A 19324-nucleotide genomic window follows, 5' to 3' on the forward strand; every position below is an offset into this window, starting at 1 on the left:
CAGATATTACTTCTGTTTTACTCTTTGACTTTCCGTCAGTTAACTTCCCGTCAGTTACTACGAACTGTGTGTAACCTTTCTGATAGGAAATCGCGAATCCAGTCACACGGCTAAGGCGGTGCTCCACAGGCACGCAATTTGATCAGAAGACGCTTGTGAGGAACGGTGTCGAAAGGCTTCTGGAAAACTAACGATGTGGAATCAATTTGACATCCCCTGTCGGCAAGGATCATTACGCCGTGAGAGTAAAGAGCCAGTTGTGTTTCACAAGAACGATATTTTCTGAATCAGGGCAGCCTGTTCGTCAATAACCGTTTTCTTCCAGGTAATTCATAATGTTCGACTACAGTATATGTTCCAAAATCCTACTGCAAATCGACATTAATGATATGGGTCTGTAATTCAACGGGTTACTGCTATTTCTTTTTTTCGGTATTGGTGTGACATCTGCAACTTCCAAGTCTGTAAGTAAGGACCTTTCGACGAGCGAACGGTTGTATATAATCGCTAAGTACGGAGCTATTGTATCGGCAGACTCTGCAAGGAACCTGACTGGTATACAATCTGGACTGGAGGCCTTGCCTTTGTAAGAGATTTAAGCTGCTACACGACACCGAGAATATCTTCTGCTAAGTTGCTCATGTTGGCAGTCGTTCTAGTTTAGAATTTTGGATTATTTAATGCGACTTCTGTGGTGAAAGAGTTTCGGAAAATCGTGTTTAGTAACTCTGGTTTAGTGGCACTGTCAATCAGTGATATCATCATTTTTATCGCGCAGTGGAGGTATTGATTGCTTCTTGCCGCTGGTGTACTTTACTTATGACCAGAATCTCTCTGGGTTTTCTGCCAGATTTCGAGGCAGAGTTCCGTTATGGAAACTGTTAAAAGCATCTCGCATCGAAGTTCGCACTAAATTTCGAGCTTCTGTAAAACTTCACCAATCTTGGGCATTCTGCTTTCTTTTAAATTTGGCATGCTGTTTTCATCGATTCTGTAACAATATTCTGACCCGTTTTGTGTACCATGGGGGATCAGTACCACCTCTTATCTATTTATGTGGTGTACATCTCTCAACTGCCGTCGATACTATTTCTTTGAATTGAAATCACAGCGAGTCCACGCTTACATAGTCAGATCGGATGGAGTGGAAACTCTCTCTTAGAGAAGCGCCAAGCAAATTTTTATCTACTTTTTTAAATATATGTACTTTGCGTTTATTTTTGGTGGGTTTGGACGCTACGGTATTCAGTCTCGTTACAACTACCTTGTGGTCACTAATCCTTGTATCCTTCGTGATGCCCCCTATTTACTCAGGATTATTTGTTGCTAACAGGTCAAGTACGTTTTCGCAATCATTGGCACTTCGCGTGGATTGCCATCCGAAATTTGCAAAGTTTCAAACGTTGTTAGTGCTTGAAAGATAAATATCTGCGATTTACGGCCAGACGAAGCCACAAGACATATTTGAGTGCCCAGAAAGATAGATGTCCCGCCTCTGTCGTGGCATAATGGGGTCTAAGTGATTGGTTTCGATATTGCTGCTTTACACTCCAGTCATGGCTGTATTTCACAAATCCCTGGAACTTTCACTTCATTTTTAAGACTGTGCCATATGCGTCGTTTGTAAGCAGAAACTACTGAAGCGATACATAATATGCAAGACGATTTGTAAGGTGAATATGTCTTCGGAAAACTTTCATGTCAGCTTACTTTTTATTAATGATTAAAAAATTGAAACTGTTGTGTAGGTAAGTGAATATTTAAAAATCCACTCTGAACTCAGTTCCATTTTATGTTTAAATTTGATAGGAAAAATCACCGGTAAGCAAAGGAAATTGTTCATAAGAATCGGCGAATTACAGGAATCTAATTTGGCGTAGTCGGCGGAGGGTATAGCATGAGAGGCAGGGAGTTAATGTAACTGGAGGGGATGCCAGGCAAGGTCGGTAGTGTAGGGAGAGGCTTAGGACGTCGAGAGTGGCGGACGTGCGGGTGGACAACGGCAAGAGATATGGAAGTACTGCAACAATAGTGACATGATTGAGAATTGTAGACAGAATACTGAGGGCGTAATATCGGCCTGACTATGAAGAAGTAAATTATCTTACAAGATTTATTTTAAAGAGGTGATGGGTATAATGAAAACAGGTGATACAGTCTGAGCTGTGGCGACTGGCGGTAGGGTGTTCTGCTTGCGTCGCTGATATCGATATTCGGCTGTCTTGCTGTCTTTGACTGCTCCCCCCGTCGCTTTCCCGGGTGAACGTGTGACGAGAGAGTCTCCGGTCGGCGTTCAGCGAGCCACCTTGTGCTGAAAACAAGCCCGCGTCCCTAACCGCGGTGCCTGGGCCTCGCGGTGCTCGCCGCCCTTGTCTTCTGTCGCGCCGGATGTACGGTGCCGGTCACTGGGCACCTTGACGTGCAGAACTGTGGTGGGTTCGTCGTCTCACGCTGAACAGCTTCCCAGCTCGTAATTTGCAAGCTCCAAGTTACGTACCACTTTTATTCTGTGTTTAACTAAGAAGATTGTTGAAACTTATTGTGGCATGGGTAGCTGCAGGAGATGATTCTGAACTTTGTTCCCCAGTCGCTATTTTAAGGAGACTGATGTTCCTCATTTCGTTTCTCATCATCTGTGGAGTGTGTGTTTTATGTGGTTTTAATGCAAGTTTTAACTTGTTTTAGGACATATTGACCGCCTTGGGACTGGTTGCGGTTGTGTACGCACCCGGCAGCCGTAGAGTTAATGGTTTAACCATTTGTCACGGTAAGATTTGGTGTGTTTATTTAATGTTGAAAGTGCCTTAAGGCAACTGGAAGTGATCTATAAGTTTCCTGCTAATTTACTGGGAGACGGGTAGTGTTAGAGCATTGATCCATAAGAATTTGCGGGCATGCTTATTATATATTCCAGTGTGGCTGTGATTTGACCTTGTTTTCTTTGCAGTCTATTTGTGCTGCAGGCCATTTGTTAAGTCTGCTCGTTCCCTGGCGTCGGTGCGGCTATGGAATCTTGTCAGGAGCGCTCACTGTGAGGCCGGCCGGACTATATATATATAGATATATACCGCCTGCTAGTGAGCCTGTGAACAAGCCGTGGGGAGTGAACGCTCGTACTGACTGCCGGCCGTGGCGTTATTGCTTCCGAATACTGCTGTGGACCTTAATGCTGTTCTGTAAAGTTAAGTGCAATTTGGGAATCATTCTCAGTCATTATCTCCGTTGGTTAAGTGAGGCCACTTTGTTAATATTAGCGTTTCTCTAAATCATTTTACTGGTTAAGTTGTTACTAGCCATTCTTATTTAACGCTTATGTTAATCATTTGTGTATCTTTAATGAATGTGCAACTTGTTATTTTTCCTGTGTACCAGTTTTGCGACCTTGGTTGGCCCACTTTGCATTTTTAGTATAAGCACGTTTCACTGTGGACCTTAATGCATGCAGCTCAGTTTTATTATGCTTTCAGATCTTTGTTTTTTAATGAAGTTGTGGTATTATGTGGCTGTGTAACTTTGGGTTGGAAGTGCATAGTGTTACTAGTCTTTTGAGATAAGGTTAAACAACAACGATTGTTTATGATTGATTATTTCACCGTACCTACTATCTATGATTGTAGTTGCGGACGCAAAAAATGATTCTTATTCGTGTTTATGTAATATATTTGTATATTTTATCAGTAAGAGGGCAAATGTCCGAACTGAAGTTTATACTAAAGTCTGTTTTGACTCATATTATAATTGTAAAACAATCGCAAGCGTGTCCATCACTAGTGATCCTGGACTTCCTACTTCCTTTAAATAACTATGGTGAGATGGTAATTTTTGATTTTCTAAAGAATTGAGTAGTATCATGGTACACAGTCCATGGTATTTTTGTATGATAACAGTTGGTACCGCAAAACAAGCGGGGAATTAAGTGATAACTCACAAGGAATAACTGCAGGTCTACTATTTCATGTAATGATACACTCACGAATCAATGTCTAGGAAAGATCGAGGCACTCAAGCTGAGCTGACTATTTTTAAGGTAACATAGAGCAGATTATACGCATGTGAAGCAAATTTTTTTTCAAACTAGAAGATATACAGAAAACTGTTTGAAGATATGGACTTGGAAATTTCAGTGATCAAAATTAAAGTTTACATGTAGCAGAGTCTCTAACTAACGTTTAAGAGCAGTCAGATTACATCATACGAACAGATACGAAAATCCACTGCGCGAATAATGTTTAAAAACTAACACTTTAAAGTTACAAAACAGTCAACACGGAAGAGTAGACACTTACACTGTCAAAATACACGGAGGCGCCAAATAAACTGGTATAGGCATGCGTATTCAAATACAGAGACGTGTAAACAGACAGAATACGGCGCTGCGGTCGGAAATGCCTATGTAAGACAAGTGTCTGGCGCAGTTGTTAGATCGGTTACTGCTGCTACAATGGCAGGTTATCAAGACTTGAGTGAGTTTGAACGTGGTGTTACAGTCAGCGCACGAGCGATGGGACACAGCATCTCCGGGGTAGCGACTACGTGGAGATTTTCCCGTGCGACCATTTCACGAGTGTACTGTGAATATCAGGAATCAGGTAAAACATCGAAGCTCCGACATCACTATGGCCGGAAAAAGAACCCGCAAGAACGGGACCAACGACGACTGAAGAGAAACGTTCAACGTGACAGAAGTGCAACCAATCCGGAAATTACTGCAGAATTCAGTGCTGGGCCACCAACAATGTCAGCGTGCGAACCATTCAACGAAACGTCATCGATATGGGCAGGCCAACACCGATATCGGACTGTTTTATGACTGGAAACATATTGCCTGGTGGGACGAGTCTCGTTTAAAATTGTATCGAGTGGATGGACGTGCACGGGTATGGAGACAGCCTCATGAATCCATGGACCCTGCATGCCAGTAGGGGACTGTTCAAGCTGGCGAAGGCTCTGTACTGGTGTGGGGTGCGTGTAGTTGGAGTGGTATGGGACCCCTGATAAGTCTAGATACGACTGTGACAGGTGAAACGTACGTAAGCATCCTGTCTGATCACCTGCATCCCTTCATGTCCATTGTTCATTCCGACGAATTCGGGCAATTCTAGCAGGACAATGCACCCCACACGTCGCGAATTGCTACAGAGTGGCTCCAGGAAGACTCATCCGAGTTGAAACACTTCCGCTGGCCAGCAAACTCCCCAGACATGAACGCTATTGAAGGTATCTGTGATGCCTTGCAACGTGCTGTTCAGAGGAGATCTCCACCGCCTCGTATTCTTACGAATTTATTGACAGCCCTGCAGGATTCATGGTATCAATCCCTTCAAGCACTACTTCAGACATTAGTTTAGTCCTTGCCACGCCGTGTTGCGGCACTCCTGCGTGCTCGCGGGGGCCCTACACGGTATTAGGCATATGTACCAGTTCCTTTGGCTCTAGAGAGAGAAACAGTATAAACAGTTTATAGCGAAAGGGAATTTTGTAGCATGCCTGACAACTGTTTTCAGTTCGCAGTGTAAACGAACCACTTCGTTCTTCTACATGACGATATTATTTTTCTTTCCTGTTTTTTTTTCCTAACCTGAGTTGCTGGCCTTGGATCTCTACTGTTATTCTTGTGGTGACGGAATGTTTTTTATGTAATTCCTATTTCTTTCCGGGCGACCTTGGGCGTCTTTGTTATACGTGGCTGTTCTAAAACACCTCCGCCAGGTGACAATAATCCAGTTATAATGCACAGTTGCGTCATTTTGTTTAACTTGCGACATAAAGTGCCTCAGGACCTCACTACCATTGTATGAAGTTTTTGGTCGTTAACAACAATAGTTCAACAGTGTGAAATGATTCGACAGTGTGTATTAAATTCTGGTATTCCGATGATGGGCTATGAACGAAATTCGGAAACAAAAAAGGAAAATATTACGATGAGCGGATTGTTGTTATTAGCGGCCAGAAAGAGGTGAAAAAGACGTGTTTAGTACTCAGTTGTCATTAGTGCGCTGGAGAAAGCGTATTGCTCACACAGCGTCATGTATTGTAACAAATACAAGCACTTATGGGATAAGAAGACAACGTCTGCCTGAGAGTTCAGAGAGATGAAGCTGTGGGCTGCGGAAGTTTCGCAAGGATACTGAAAATTTTTTGAAGAACCCTTGCAGCCTCCCTCCAAGTTTTATCTTTTGTAACAAAGTCAGTGTTAAGTCACACTAAACTGGCTGACTTTGTGACGGTTTAATCAGTGGTTAGTCTTTGGACTTAAGTAATAGTGTTATGAGAGCAGTTGAACATTTAACAACATTCCCTCTCTTCCTTCATAAAAAAATTACGTTCAGTCAGCATTCGGTAGTTCATCAGCGCGTAAGCGGCAAGAGCTAGTACCGGTACCGGCTAAAAGTTCGCATTACTAATCCTTTCAGTGTCGCATTTCTGCAAATCAACCAGTTTCGGAGCGTACGTTCTGTAAGCTTTTTCTCAACTGACCATACACTAATCAATTCCGTATATACGTAAGCTTTACAGAACAATGAAAGGCGGAGGTATTTCGGAAATTTAACTTTAACGCACATACGTTACAGGCATAAAGTTTTGCTTATTGCGTCCAACATCTAACGTGTTCCCGACAGCATCTCAGGCACAGCGCCCAGCGCTATTGATTAATGAGGCAGAAGTTTCAATTTTTAGTTTAAGATGAACTTCGAGAGAACACTCGACGAACCGCTCGAAAAGAGACTGAAAAAGTGGTCAGTAGTCAACCTATTTTCACTAAGTAAAAAAGAAGAATTATTTTTTAAGCAGACGTAATACTTAAGGAGAAAACTAAATGCGTTCCAATTACCTGCTGTGGTCTGTGGCACGTGTATGTTGTTCATTGTAATAGAGAAAGGTGTAATCACGTGTGGTCCTGTGAACAATGTACTACGTATTTACAGCACATTAAGTCCAGAAAAACACGGAAACATACCAAACATAGAAAAATTTCATACAAAGGAAGATTATTAAACTTTAGGACTTCATAACGTCTATCACTTAGTGACATTACTGTATTTCATGTTGTAATGCTCAACATTAATTTGGACATCATACTTATGAGTAAAATCTATCGGTATTTCTCGTTGAACACATTCAGTTATGAATATTTATGGAATTAACTTCTTGAGGAAAGATTACACATTGCTTGAAGGACGTCCATCATGTTCAAGAGCTGTCTATCTTTATTAAATGATATTGCAGATTCAGTGTTCATACCATCCCAATCAGAATCAAATCGTGTGACTGACCGGTATAAATTCATGTTATAAACAATGGGAACCATGATGTAGCACTTCGCGAATAAAAAGCAAGTGACAACTGGAACCACCAACGTAGCGGATGTAATTTGGTAGTTTATGGTTCCTTACACGTGGACTGAAATTCAACTGCACATGCAAATTCGTTATGTTAATGTTTTTTCGGACTTATTATAATATACGTAGCTGCCAACTCCAGCATTGCCCTGGTATCCATTTTTCCAATTTTCTATAAGGATCGAAAACAAAATATGAACTGTGTTTGTTGCGTAATATAAAAAAAATTGAATTTATGAAACAGACGTACAAAGAATTATGCACACTGTACAAATCTATAAGCACAATGCCCACATTAAGAAACATAGTATCTGCACGCTGGACGGAACTGCTTCATGTGGCTACGCCTCTGTGGCAACGCCTCTTCACACCTCGACAGAGGCTGTTGTTTTCGCCTGCAGCTGTTTCCGCTTCGCAGTTAAAAAGCTGTCAGGGGTGCTTCCAGGTGTCAAGGATTTCCTTAAGTTGACGCGACTGTAGGATCGCCTTAGTAGTAAAGGGTATGTGTATCAATACTTCGCCGGCCGAAGTGGCCGTGCGGTTAAAGGCGCTGCAGTCTGGAACCGCGAGACCGCTACGGTCGCAGGTTCGAATCCTGCCTCGGGCATGGATGTTTGTGATGTCCTTAGGTTAGTTAGGTTTAACTAGTTCTAAGTTCTAGGGGACTAATGACCTCAGCAGTTGAGTCCCATAGTGCTCAGAGCCATTTGAACCATCAATACTTCACACATGATGCGACGTTTTTTCATGCATCTCAATGATTTTGATGTCATATGTGCCGTACAATGACATATTTGGATAGGTACATTCAGCAGCAAACGTGGAAACTTTCTGCCAAATGTGTTGCAATGTGAGTTAGTAGCAAAGAGGCAATAAATTTAAATGTCATTCATGATGCAGTAGTTTTTCACGCATCTCAGTGTTTCTGACCTCAAGCTCGTGAACTCTGAGTGCCACCGTGATACAATTTTGTAAGAGCGTTTAGCGCCATATGTGGATACTGTCAGCGAAATGTATTGCGAATAGAGTTAGTAGTGCAGAAGTAACAGATTTAAACGTCATGCATCATGGGACATGTTTTCATGCGTCTCATTGTTTGTGTCGGAATATCTCCTGAACTATGCCCCAGCAATTGTTGCCTGACACCAAGGGATATGCGTACCAAGTTTAGTTGACATCGAGCCAGTGGTTTGGGAGGAGATGCGGAACATACATATGCACATCTTCACATACGTATACATCCATTTTTATAATATGTATGGATATAGTGGATATCGTAGTTATGGTACACAAGCATCCGAATTTATTATGTTCGGTTATTACTCGTACACAGAATATCTGGATTTTGTGTCACCAGTAGACGTAGCTTTCTATGGACTTACGAAGTGGTACATCGTATTCCATGATTCCCATCATTTATGTGATCAATGTATACCATTACAATATAACAAACTGATTATTCTTGAGATTGATATAAACTGCAGTAGCATTTAGTGTCAAAAACAGTGCTAAGAATGTAGATGGCATACATGCAGTGTTCTTTTTACTTGAACCAGAACGCATTTTGCTATGGACAGAAGTGCCACGCCTGAAAGAGGTTCATGACTTTGGGTAAATCTGTAAGAAGTGTTTCTGATAACCCGCCACTCCAGCGAAATGGAGACGGACTTGGAGAGTGGCGACGTTATTATTTGTGTGATAGTTCTACTTTTGGATGCTGCAGGTCCGGAGGTTGCAGAAAACACATGACAAGGGAATGGCCGTTGGCTCACTAGAAGAATTAAATTCCCAGCCCGGCGAGCGGATCGGCGGTTCGAGTCTCTTCTACGAAGCCTGCGCTAGGGCGATTCACAAATGCAGCTGTTGCTTCTCTCTCCTGGAACCCGGCTTTGAATTAGATATTTGTTTGAATATTTTCCTATTGTCTGGTTTTGTTCATTGGTACTGATTTGAGCTCGTGTTACTTGCATTCATAACGTTCGATCTCTGCTGTGTTTCTATTAGTTTCGATCTTGGTATCTACACTCCTGCAAATTGAAATAAGAACACCGTGAATTCATTGTCCCAGGAAGGGGAAACTTTATTGACACATTCCTGGGGTCAGATACATCACATGATCACACTGACAGAACCACAGGCACATAGACACAGGCAACAGAGCATGCACAATGTCGGCACTAGTACAGTGTATATCCACCTTTCGCAGCAATGCAGGCTGCTATTCTCCCATGGAGACGATCGTAGAGATGCTGGATGTAGTCCTGTGGAACGGCTTGCCATGCCATTTCCACCTGGCGCCTCAGTTGGACCAGCGTTCGTGCTGGACGTGCAGACCGCGTGAGACGACGCTTCATCCAGTCCCAAACATGCTCAATGGGGGACAGATCCGGAGATCTTGCTGGCCAGGGTAGTTGACTTACACCTTCTAGAGCACGTTGGGTGGCACGGGATACATGCGGACGTGCATTGTCCTGTTGGAACAGCAAGTTCCCTTGCCGGTCTAGGAATGGTAGAACGATGGGTTCGATGACGGTTTGGATGTACCGTGCACTATTCAGTGTCCCCTCGACGATCACCAGTGGTGTACGGGCAGTGTAGGAGATCGCTCCCCGCACCATGATGCCGGGTGTTGGCCCTGTGTGCCTCGGTCGTATGCAATCCTGATTGTGGCGCTCACCTGCACGGCGCCAAACACGCATACGACCATCATTGGGACCAAGGCAGAAGCGACTCTCATTGCTGAAGACGACGCGTCTCCATTCGTCCCTCCATTCACGCCTGTCGCGACAGCACTGGAGGCGGGCTGCACGATGTTGGGGCGTGAGCGGAAGACGGCCTAACGGTGTGCGGGACCGTAGCCCAGCTTCATGGAGACGGTTGCGAATGGTCCTCGCCGATACCCCAGGAGCAACAGTGTCCCTAATTTGCTGGGAAGTGGCGGTGCGGTCCCCTACGGCACTGCGTAGGATCCTACGGTCTTGGCGTGCATCCATGCGTCGCTGCGGTCCGGTCCCAGGTCGACGGGCACGTGCACTTTCCGCCGACCACTGGCGACAACATCGATGTACTGTGGAGACCTCACGCCCCACGTGTTGAGCAATTCGGCGGTACGTCCACCCGGCTTCCCGCATGCCCACTATACGCCCTCGCTCAAAGTCCGTCAACTGCACATACGGTTCACGTCCACGCTGTCGCGGCATGCTACCAGTGTTAAAGACTGCGATGGAGCTCCGTATGCCACGGCAAACTGGCTGACACTGACGGCGGCGGTGCACAAATGCTGCGCAGCTAGCGCCATTCGACGGCCAACACCGCGGTTCCTGGTGTGTCCGCTGTGCCGTGCGTGTGATCATTGCTTGTACAGCCCTCTCGCAGTGTCCGGAGCAAGTATGGTGGGTCTGACACACCGGTGTCAATGTGTTCTTTTTTCCATTTCCGGGAGTGTATATATGCTACGTTGTTCGCGGACGACCTACCATCTAGGTTGTGACATTCTACGACACATGAGTTTTCATCCTTTTCAGTCACGAGGACGAGCAGCGTCAACTTGAAAATTGTACCTGATTTTCTTCTGAATTTTTCATAATTTTAAGCGATAACTAGCAAGTAGTCGTAGGAGCAAAAGTATTTGAAGTGTGGTTTACGAACATGTTCTGCAATGAATATTTATAAAGAGAGTTTCTCAAAAGTTTAGACTCTTCGCTAAACATGTTAAATAACGATTGATCAGAAAACGCACTTTAATTGGGCGGGTTGGTAGGGTAACCTGGACACTAATTGCAATTCCATTATCCATTGCGCTCTACTACACAGTGCAGTGTTTGGCTAGTCGCTCCGTGCGATTGGTACCTCTAGGGCATATGTGACTACCGCACGTGAGTTTGTCCATAGCTGTACGCATATCGCAAAAGCGTTGGTTGCAGCGCTTTGGTACTCGGCGTAGGATAATAAGCTCGAAAGAAAATAGATGGCAACATTTCATCGCCTTACTTTTGAGGGTAGGCGCTAATAGAGCACTCTTACAGTGTACAGCACCAGTGGGCTCACATCTCTAATATCTAGCAGCAGTGAGTGCAGGACACGAATTTTCATTCTGTTTATGTTTTTATTCATGTTTTCCACCATATCACGACACGACAGCGCGCTGCAACTCTGAAAGGAAGTGCTGCACCCGCACTAGCTATGTCAGTGTTTAACCCTTTGAAACCCAGGGATTTAGAAGCGAAACCGTCCTTGCACACTTTTAAAATAGGCTCCTGGACAGTCTCGAGATCTGACCACCAACAGTCTCCGATATTTGGTACCTTTTACCTTTCGTCTGAGAAACTGTATTGGAGCAGTTTCCACATTCTTACCTTAGTTCACTTGAATGGCTTCTGTGAATGCACAATGATGTGCAGTTTGTGGCATTGCTCGTATTTCATCAGTGTTCTTGTTTTTTTTTTGTCGTTATAAGGAACGTCAGTGAATATCTAATTTTTATCGTAACCAATTAAGCATCAATATCAGTCGTTTTTTAAACAAAAAGAAATGTTTTACATTGTTGTGCAGTAGCACTGGTCGTAGACATTCAGGTATTCTGCCAGTGTTTCAGAATGTAGCCCATCAGTTTCCTTCTTATGTTGCTGTGCTTGCAGAATGTGAATTGCAAGATGGCATTGTGTATCTTTACAACAGTATGTATCACATCTAGGCAAACAGGGATAAACAAATCCAAGCTAAGGATTTGACCAGTGAGCAACTGACTTATGATTCGAGGACGTTCCTAGTGATGTATAATGAGCTGTTTTTTTGCTTTAGTCAGACAATGATAGCAGGGATGAAAATATTTTTGCCTATTAAAAAAAAAAAAGTGAGACCGAATCACATGTCACAAAAACTACCTCCCAGGTTTTTCTTTGGTTTCTTGTAGAACATGTAGTTTTGCAGACAAATCCATATGCTGCGCAGATTTCTGTATTGTATAAAACTGACTGCCACTTTAGACCGGCAATAATATCTAGTCTTGTAGTATCAGCAGCTTGAACTTTAAAGAAGAAAAGAGTCAATGAGAACAACGAATTCAACTTTATAATACTACAGAAAGAAGGTATGATCAGGTTGCTTATTTGTCACTGAAGAAGGCTTTCGGAAGATACGCGCACTGTAACACAGCTGCAGAATCTCTCTGTAAGAAAGTCTTGTGCGAGATTCTAGCCTGAGCACGAAACCAACAATAATTGTTTGCAATTATAACATAAAAATAATTATATATTATTATATTATATAATTATATATAATTATATATTATTATTCGTGAAAAGAACCGAATATTTGGAAATACGGCATAGGACGTGGTATATGGTATCTCATGTAGTTACTCAACGGTCTGACAGACAACCGCTGCCCAAGTAGTATGTAAGATCCACGCACTTTTCAGATAACTGTTACCAATGGATGCTAGGAAATGAAATGTGAAAAAAACAGTAGGTGAATATGAGATTCCCATTTAACTCAAAGGAAAGCAGGAAATACTGCATTTGTGCAGTAACGTTTATGGGAAACATAAGGAGACAGATTGACTTCACAAAAACAATGATGTTGACAGTACCTACGGAGGAAAACTAACGCCATGAAATATTTGGAACGTTGTACAATAAGTCTGAAGACTCATTCAGTAAAAAGTCTGCTAAGAATGAATAGACTTTTACAGTTTAAAGATGAAAGAGAATTGTATGAAGAACACTTCGGCTTCACAAAAGGCAAGCGATTGAACTGATACGATAAATTGGGGAAAGATACCTAGAAATAGGTGGGGAAGTTTGAACAGATTTTTTTGATTCAGAAAAAGGCTTTGGCGAATTCGGTAAACCAAAATTTTAGATATCCAGAAGCGGATTGAAGTTAGCTAGAAATAAATTTCGACTAATAAGCAATCTGTACACGACACAAGTGAAAGGAAGTATAGGAAGTGAGATGACACAAGGAATTAAAATTGCCAGACAGGTTACAGATGGTTATTATCTTTCAGCCAATTAACTCCGTCCCAACAAGGCTCGGAAGGCACAGCGGACCGACCGAACGCCATGTTATCCTCGGGCCACAGGCGTCACCCGATGCAGATGTGAAAGGACGTATGGTCAGCACTCCGCTCTCCCGAACATCGTCAATTTTCGTAACCGAAGCAGCTACTTCTCAACCAAACAGCTCCTCAACTATCCTCACCAGGGATGAGTGCACCCACCTTGCCGACAGCGCTCTACAAAGCCAGACGGTGACCCATGTAAGTGCTAGGCAATCTCGACAGCGCTCAACTTTGGTGATATGACGGGAAACGGTGTTACCGCTGTGGAAAGGCCATTGGCTGTAATCTTTCAGCTACTCTGTTTAATATCTGTTTAGATGATTTGATTATAAAACGGGTTCCAAGAAAAAGTGATCTGATAATAAGGGGAAGCGTAATCAAAAGTATTAGATTTGCTGATGACATTGTATTACAAGAGTGATGAAGCAATTAACATGTTAAAAGACTTCAACAATAACTGTGAGGAATACAGAATGAAAATCAATGCGGAAAAAAAGTAATACAACGGTTTTCTCTAGGCAAGAAAGGAAGGTAAAAGTGGAAATTTGTGATGAGTTAATGGAAAAAGCCGGTAAGTTCAGGTAATAAAGAAATAAAAAAAAAGTGAGCTATTACGCAAGCGATATTTGATGGAAGGAGGAGTAAGTCTTTGGTCCATTAAATAAACAATTCAAGAGAAGACTAGGGACGTGTTTTGTAGCGTATACTGGTCTATATGAAGCCAAATCATGGGTACTACGAAGGAGAGAGGAGCAATGCTTAGATGTTTTGGAATGTGGATTTGAAGAAGAATGAAAGATATGAAGTAGGCAGATAAAATAAGAATGGGATTGTGTAGTGTAGGACGAGTAAGAAAAGATAAATACAGGAAAACAGTTGATGAGAGGAAAAGAAATTGTCTACGAAGCTGGGTGAGTTGAGTTTGCAAGACAGTATTTTTATCAAGGAAGATCGCCAAATGGCGGTATGTATTTGAGATGTTATTTTATTTTATTTTGACTATCAATTTCGGCATTTCAGTATGCCACCTTCAGACTCCATATGCATTTCATGTACAGACATTCAGATATACCAATAGTGACATAGTGATGCCAACAGTGTCTGGATGCCACGAATTCGTTATTTGAGTGCTTCGTTCGAAGACTTGACAAGATTGATAGTTGCATGCAAGTCTTCGAAGGAAGCACTCGAGTAACGAATTCACTTTATCCACACACTGATGGCACCACTATGTCACTATCGGTATACCTGAACGTCTGAACATGAAGTGCATATGGGGCCTGAAGATGACATACTGAAATGTCGAAACTGGCAGTCAAAATAAAGAAAATAACATCTCAAATACGTACGGCTATTTGGCGATCTTTGATAAATATTTGACCAGCCGCTGTGCCTGGTAGACAATGTATCAACAGACTTTGCATATTAAAAGATGGACTAGAAGGAATATCGAGTGGGAAAATGGGCAGATAAAGATGAAGAGAGGAGCTAATTGACAACACTAAGATACACCGATGCGCCAAATAAACTGGTATAGGCATGCGTATTCAAATACAGAGATATGTAAACAGACGGAATACGGCGCTGCGACCGGCAACGCCTATATAAGACAAGTGTCTGGCGCAGTTGTTAGATCGGTTACCGCTGCTACAATGGCAGGTTATCAAGATTCAAGTGATTTTGAACGTGGTGTTGTAGTCGGCGCACGAGCGATGGGGCACAACATCTCCTGGGTAGCGATTAAGTGGGGATTTTCCCGAACGGCCATTTCACGAGGGTATCGTAAATATCAGGAATCCGGTGAAACATCAAATCTCCGACATCGATGCGGCCGGAATATGATCCTGCTAGAACGGGAGTAACGAGGACTGAAGAGAATCGTTCAATGTGACGGAAGTGCAACCTTCCGCAAATTACTGCAGATTTAAATGCTGGGCCATCAACAAGTGTCAGCGTGCGAACCATTCAACGAAACGTCGTCGATATGGGCTTTCGTAGCCGAAGGCCCACTCGTGTACCCTAGATGACTGCACGACACAACGCTGTACGCCTCGCCTGGGTCCGTCAACACAGATATTGGATGTCTGGAAACATGTTTCCTGGTCGGACGAGTCTCGTTTCAAATTGTATCTAACGGATGGACGCGTGCGGTTCAAATGGTTCAAATGGCTCTGAACACTATGGGACTTAACTGCTGAGGTCATCAGTCCCCTAGAAGTTAGAACTATTTAAATCTAACTAACCTAAGGACATCACACACATCCATGCCCGAGGCAGGATTCGAACCTGCAACCGTAGCGGTCGCGCGGTTCCAGACTGTAGCGCCTAGAACCGCTCGGCCATCCCGGCCGGCGACGTGTACGGGTATGGAGATAACCTCCTGAATCCATGGACTCTGCGTGTCAACAGGGGACTGTTCAAACTGGTGGAGGTTCTGTAATGGTGTGGGTGCGTGTCCGCTTGGAGTGACATGGACCCCTGATACTACTCTGACAGGTGGCACGCACGTAAACATCCTGTCAGATCGCCTGCATCCATTCATGTCCATTGTGCATTCCGACGGACTTGGGCAATTCCAGCTGTACAATGTGACACCCCACACGGAACAGAATTGCTACAGAGTGGCTCTAGGAACACTCTTTCTGAGTTAAAACACTTCCGCTGGTCACCAATCTTCCCAGACACGAACATTGTCGAGCATATCTGGTATGCCTTGCAACGTGCTGTTCAGCAGAAATCTCCACCCCATCGTAGTCTTATGGATTTGTGGACAGCTCTGCAGGATTCATGGTGTCATTTCCTTCCAGCACTACTTGAGACATTGGTCGAGTGCATGTCACGTCGTGTTGTGGTACTTCTGGGTGCTCGCGGGGCCTTCCACGATATTAGACAGGTGTGCCCGTTTCTTTGGATCTTCGGTGTAAAGGCATCATACGGAGCAACCAAAAGAATGGCGAAAAACTGGGTAGGCTGAAGAACGCTGTACTTGCAGTGATGGACGAGCCTCATGGACATGAGATATCGGTTTTGATTAGGAAACCTGCATTTTTTTTCCCCTCACAGATTCCTGCAGGTGCGACTCACCGTGTTGTTCTTGAAGGATCCGTGGAAGCGGTGCCGCGGGAAGAGCAGCTGGCCGGGTCCCAGCATGCGGCCCTTGACCCAGGTGCCCATGAAGCGCGTGCCGGACTCGAGGAAGACGTAGGTGCCGAGCCCGTGGCGCTGGCCGCGGTACCACGTGCCCTCGTACTCGTCGCCGTTCGGGTAGCAGTACGTGCCGTAGCCGTGGCGCGCGTCGTACCGCCAGTCGCCTGTCGCAGACCACGCACTGGCCACACGGCGAGCCCGACAACCACACAGCGAAAGGCGACACTGTAAACAATCTCTTACAAGCTTATTATTATTAAGGGGATAACTCGTTAAATGCTGAAAAGGCAGATTTTGATGGTTTCGGTTCATTGAGACATAGATGCATCGACTGGAAAGAAAATGGGACGCTGTCATTGCCTTCTACTTGTAGAGGGTGCTATGAATTCTGCATTCCTTTCTAATAGGGGACGATTCCAGGAGCTGTCACGTTTATGAAATAAACGTGATCGATCTGGAATGATGCTGAAACAATTGGTGATTGTTGTTGTAAACTTTGATTGACAATTCCACAATAATATTAAGGCTGACAGCTCGGAGTATGAACTTTCAAATGATAACAAAAAACAATACAAAGAAACAAGATAAGCATGATTAAATTTTTAGTATTGTATCCTGTTGTATTTTGTGTACCACTAAGGCTTTCATTGAGGTATTACAGGGAATGTTTGTCCATGAAAGGTGGCTTTATAATGCTTTCCACTGCAGTGAGAAAAGTGTCCAGAATTAACAAAGACATTGTTTGATTCCGTTATCTGAGTATATGCACAACCGCCCTCTTCCACATTTGGCGGTGCAAGAAATCTTTTATCTCAGGCACCTGTGAGTTTTTCATTTTGAGATACAGCATATTACACAGATGAAGGTGTGTTTTATTTTTTTTTTCATGATGGCCAAAGGTCCTAATGAAGTGTATACTTTTCTATACCATTACATTGAGGATTTAGTCCCCAAAACACAAAACATAAGAGAACTCTGCTTGTTCGGCAATGCAATGTAGGCCAAATTCGCAGTCATTCCGTTATAATAATGTTACTGACCTTGACAGTGGCAAATATGACAAAATTTACGACTAATTCTCCATTAGAGGGCACTCTTATCTACCACCTGAATGCGACTCTGGTGTCGTGAAATGAAAGTTGCGAATCTGCGACCGAGTGCTTAATGTATGTCACTTATCACCGCATCCAGCAGCCTTGATCGCTTTAAAGTTTATGTAGCGAAAACAAGGGAAACAGCCGATTTTAAACTCATGAGCATTGAAGTTAGCCAATCAGGTCGCTGTGTGCGCAGATTCAAGCCCTTGCACACGCTACAGTGCAATAATGCACAGACATCTGTGGGTCCTTCAGTTACAGCTCGCTGAAATGCTCATTGTCAGTTAAAATGTACCTTTTTCGGAAGTGATAAATTTAAGCTAGGTGAGCAAAAGCTTCTATTGTTCGGTTTGAGGAAACCAAACGAAGAGCAGTTTGGCGACACTGTCTCTGGCAGGCTGCTTGAATTTGCCGGCGCTACTACCTGATTGGCTAACTTCAATGCTAAACAACTTGGAAACAGCACAATCTATCGAATTTTTTCTTAACAATTATTTCTCAGCACAACCTCCCCAGCAACACCTTCACAAGCTTACTCAGACTGAAACTTCCTGACAGATTAAAACTGTGTGCCAGACCGAGACTCGAACTCGGGACCTTTGCCTTTCGCGGCCAAGTGCTCTAACCACTGAGCTACCCAGGCAGGACTCACGCCCCGTCCTCACAGCCTTACTTCTGCCAGTATCTCGTCTCCTACCTTCCAAACCTTACAGAAGCTCTCCTGCGAACCTTGCAGAACTAGTACTCCTGAAAGAAATGATATTGCGGAGACATGGTTTAGCCACAGGCTGGGGGATGTTTCCAGAATGAGATTTTCACTCTGCAGCGGAGTCTGCAGAGTGAAAATCTCATTCTGGCTTCCTCATACTGTTTCTAAGCACCCTGTATAAAGCAAAGTGGACTGGAAACCGAAAGCAGCACTTTGTGTCACTGTATGGTAATGTGTTCAGCTACCTCTCTCAAACAGTGGTAAAACTACAGCTTTGCAGCCGGGGACACCGTTACTGTGGGGGTGCGATTTTGTGACACGCAAAAAAGAGAGAAGAGTAAGAAAAAAAAGAGAGTGATGGAAAAAGAAGCAAGAGGAGGAGGAGGAGGAGAAGGAATTGGGAATGGATTGAAGAGCACTAAAATGAGAACACCGACGGAGATATTTCAGAGGCAGTCTTGAGATTTGGACTGGATTGTGTTGAGTAACTGTGCCATAGCACGTACCTTCCGGGTACAGGGTCGACTGTTTGTTTTGTCAACCACTATTATCGCGACAGTTTTAGATATAGGATGCATTGAACTATTTTTACGTAAGATACCAGCACGTTTAGGTCTGAAATATCTTGTTTACGACACTGTCAGCCTCAACAAGCGATCTGGTGGTAGCCGTTACCAAATGCCTTGCGTACTCCGTTTTACTTCCGACTTCTCGTAGCTCGTTGTTTTCTTATTTTGAAATGAGTGAAGAGACTAATCCTGGTGCATTACGGGGCCTCAGGAACGGCTCTCACAACACCAGAAGCGGACGGCGATCCCTATGACCACGTATCAGTTGTGCTTTCGCGGGAGCACAAAACAGTGGAGTCGGTTACCAGGCTTGTTCTCCGCACCGCTCCTCAGCCCACCGGCTTTGGTATGTTCTCGTTTGTTTACGCCCGCAGCCAACTGCCACGTTATCGGGTCCG

At 43.8% G+C, this 19324-nt stretch overlaps 1 protein-coding gene across 1 annotated transcript in view; it reads right to left on the reverse strand.

Moving 5' to 3' along the window:
• LOC124802809 (radial spoke head 1 homolog) overlaps positions 1 to 19324 on the reverse strand; it is a 128556-nt gene that overhangs the window by 51987 nt on the left and 57245 nt on the right. Inside the window, exon 3 of the mRNA XM_047263815.1 lies at positions 16489 to 16715. Coding sequence (XP_047119771.1) covers positions 16489 to 16715 — 227 coding nt within the window. The remainder of the gene's footprint in view (positions 1 to 16488; positions 16716 to 19324) is intronic.

Source organism: Schistocerca piceifrons, chromosome 6 (genome assembly GCF_021461385.2).
Source record: "Schistocerca piceifrons isolate TAMUIC-IGC-003096 chromosome 6, iqSchPice1.1, whole genome shotgun sequence".
Taxonomy (NCBI): Eukaryota; Metazoa; Arthropoda; class Insecta; order Orthoptera; family Acrididae; genus Schistocerca; species Schistocerca piceifrons.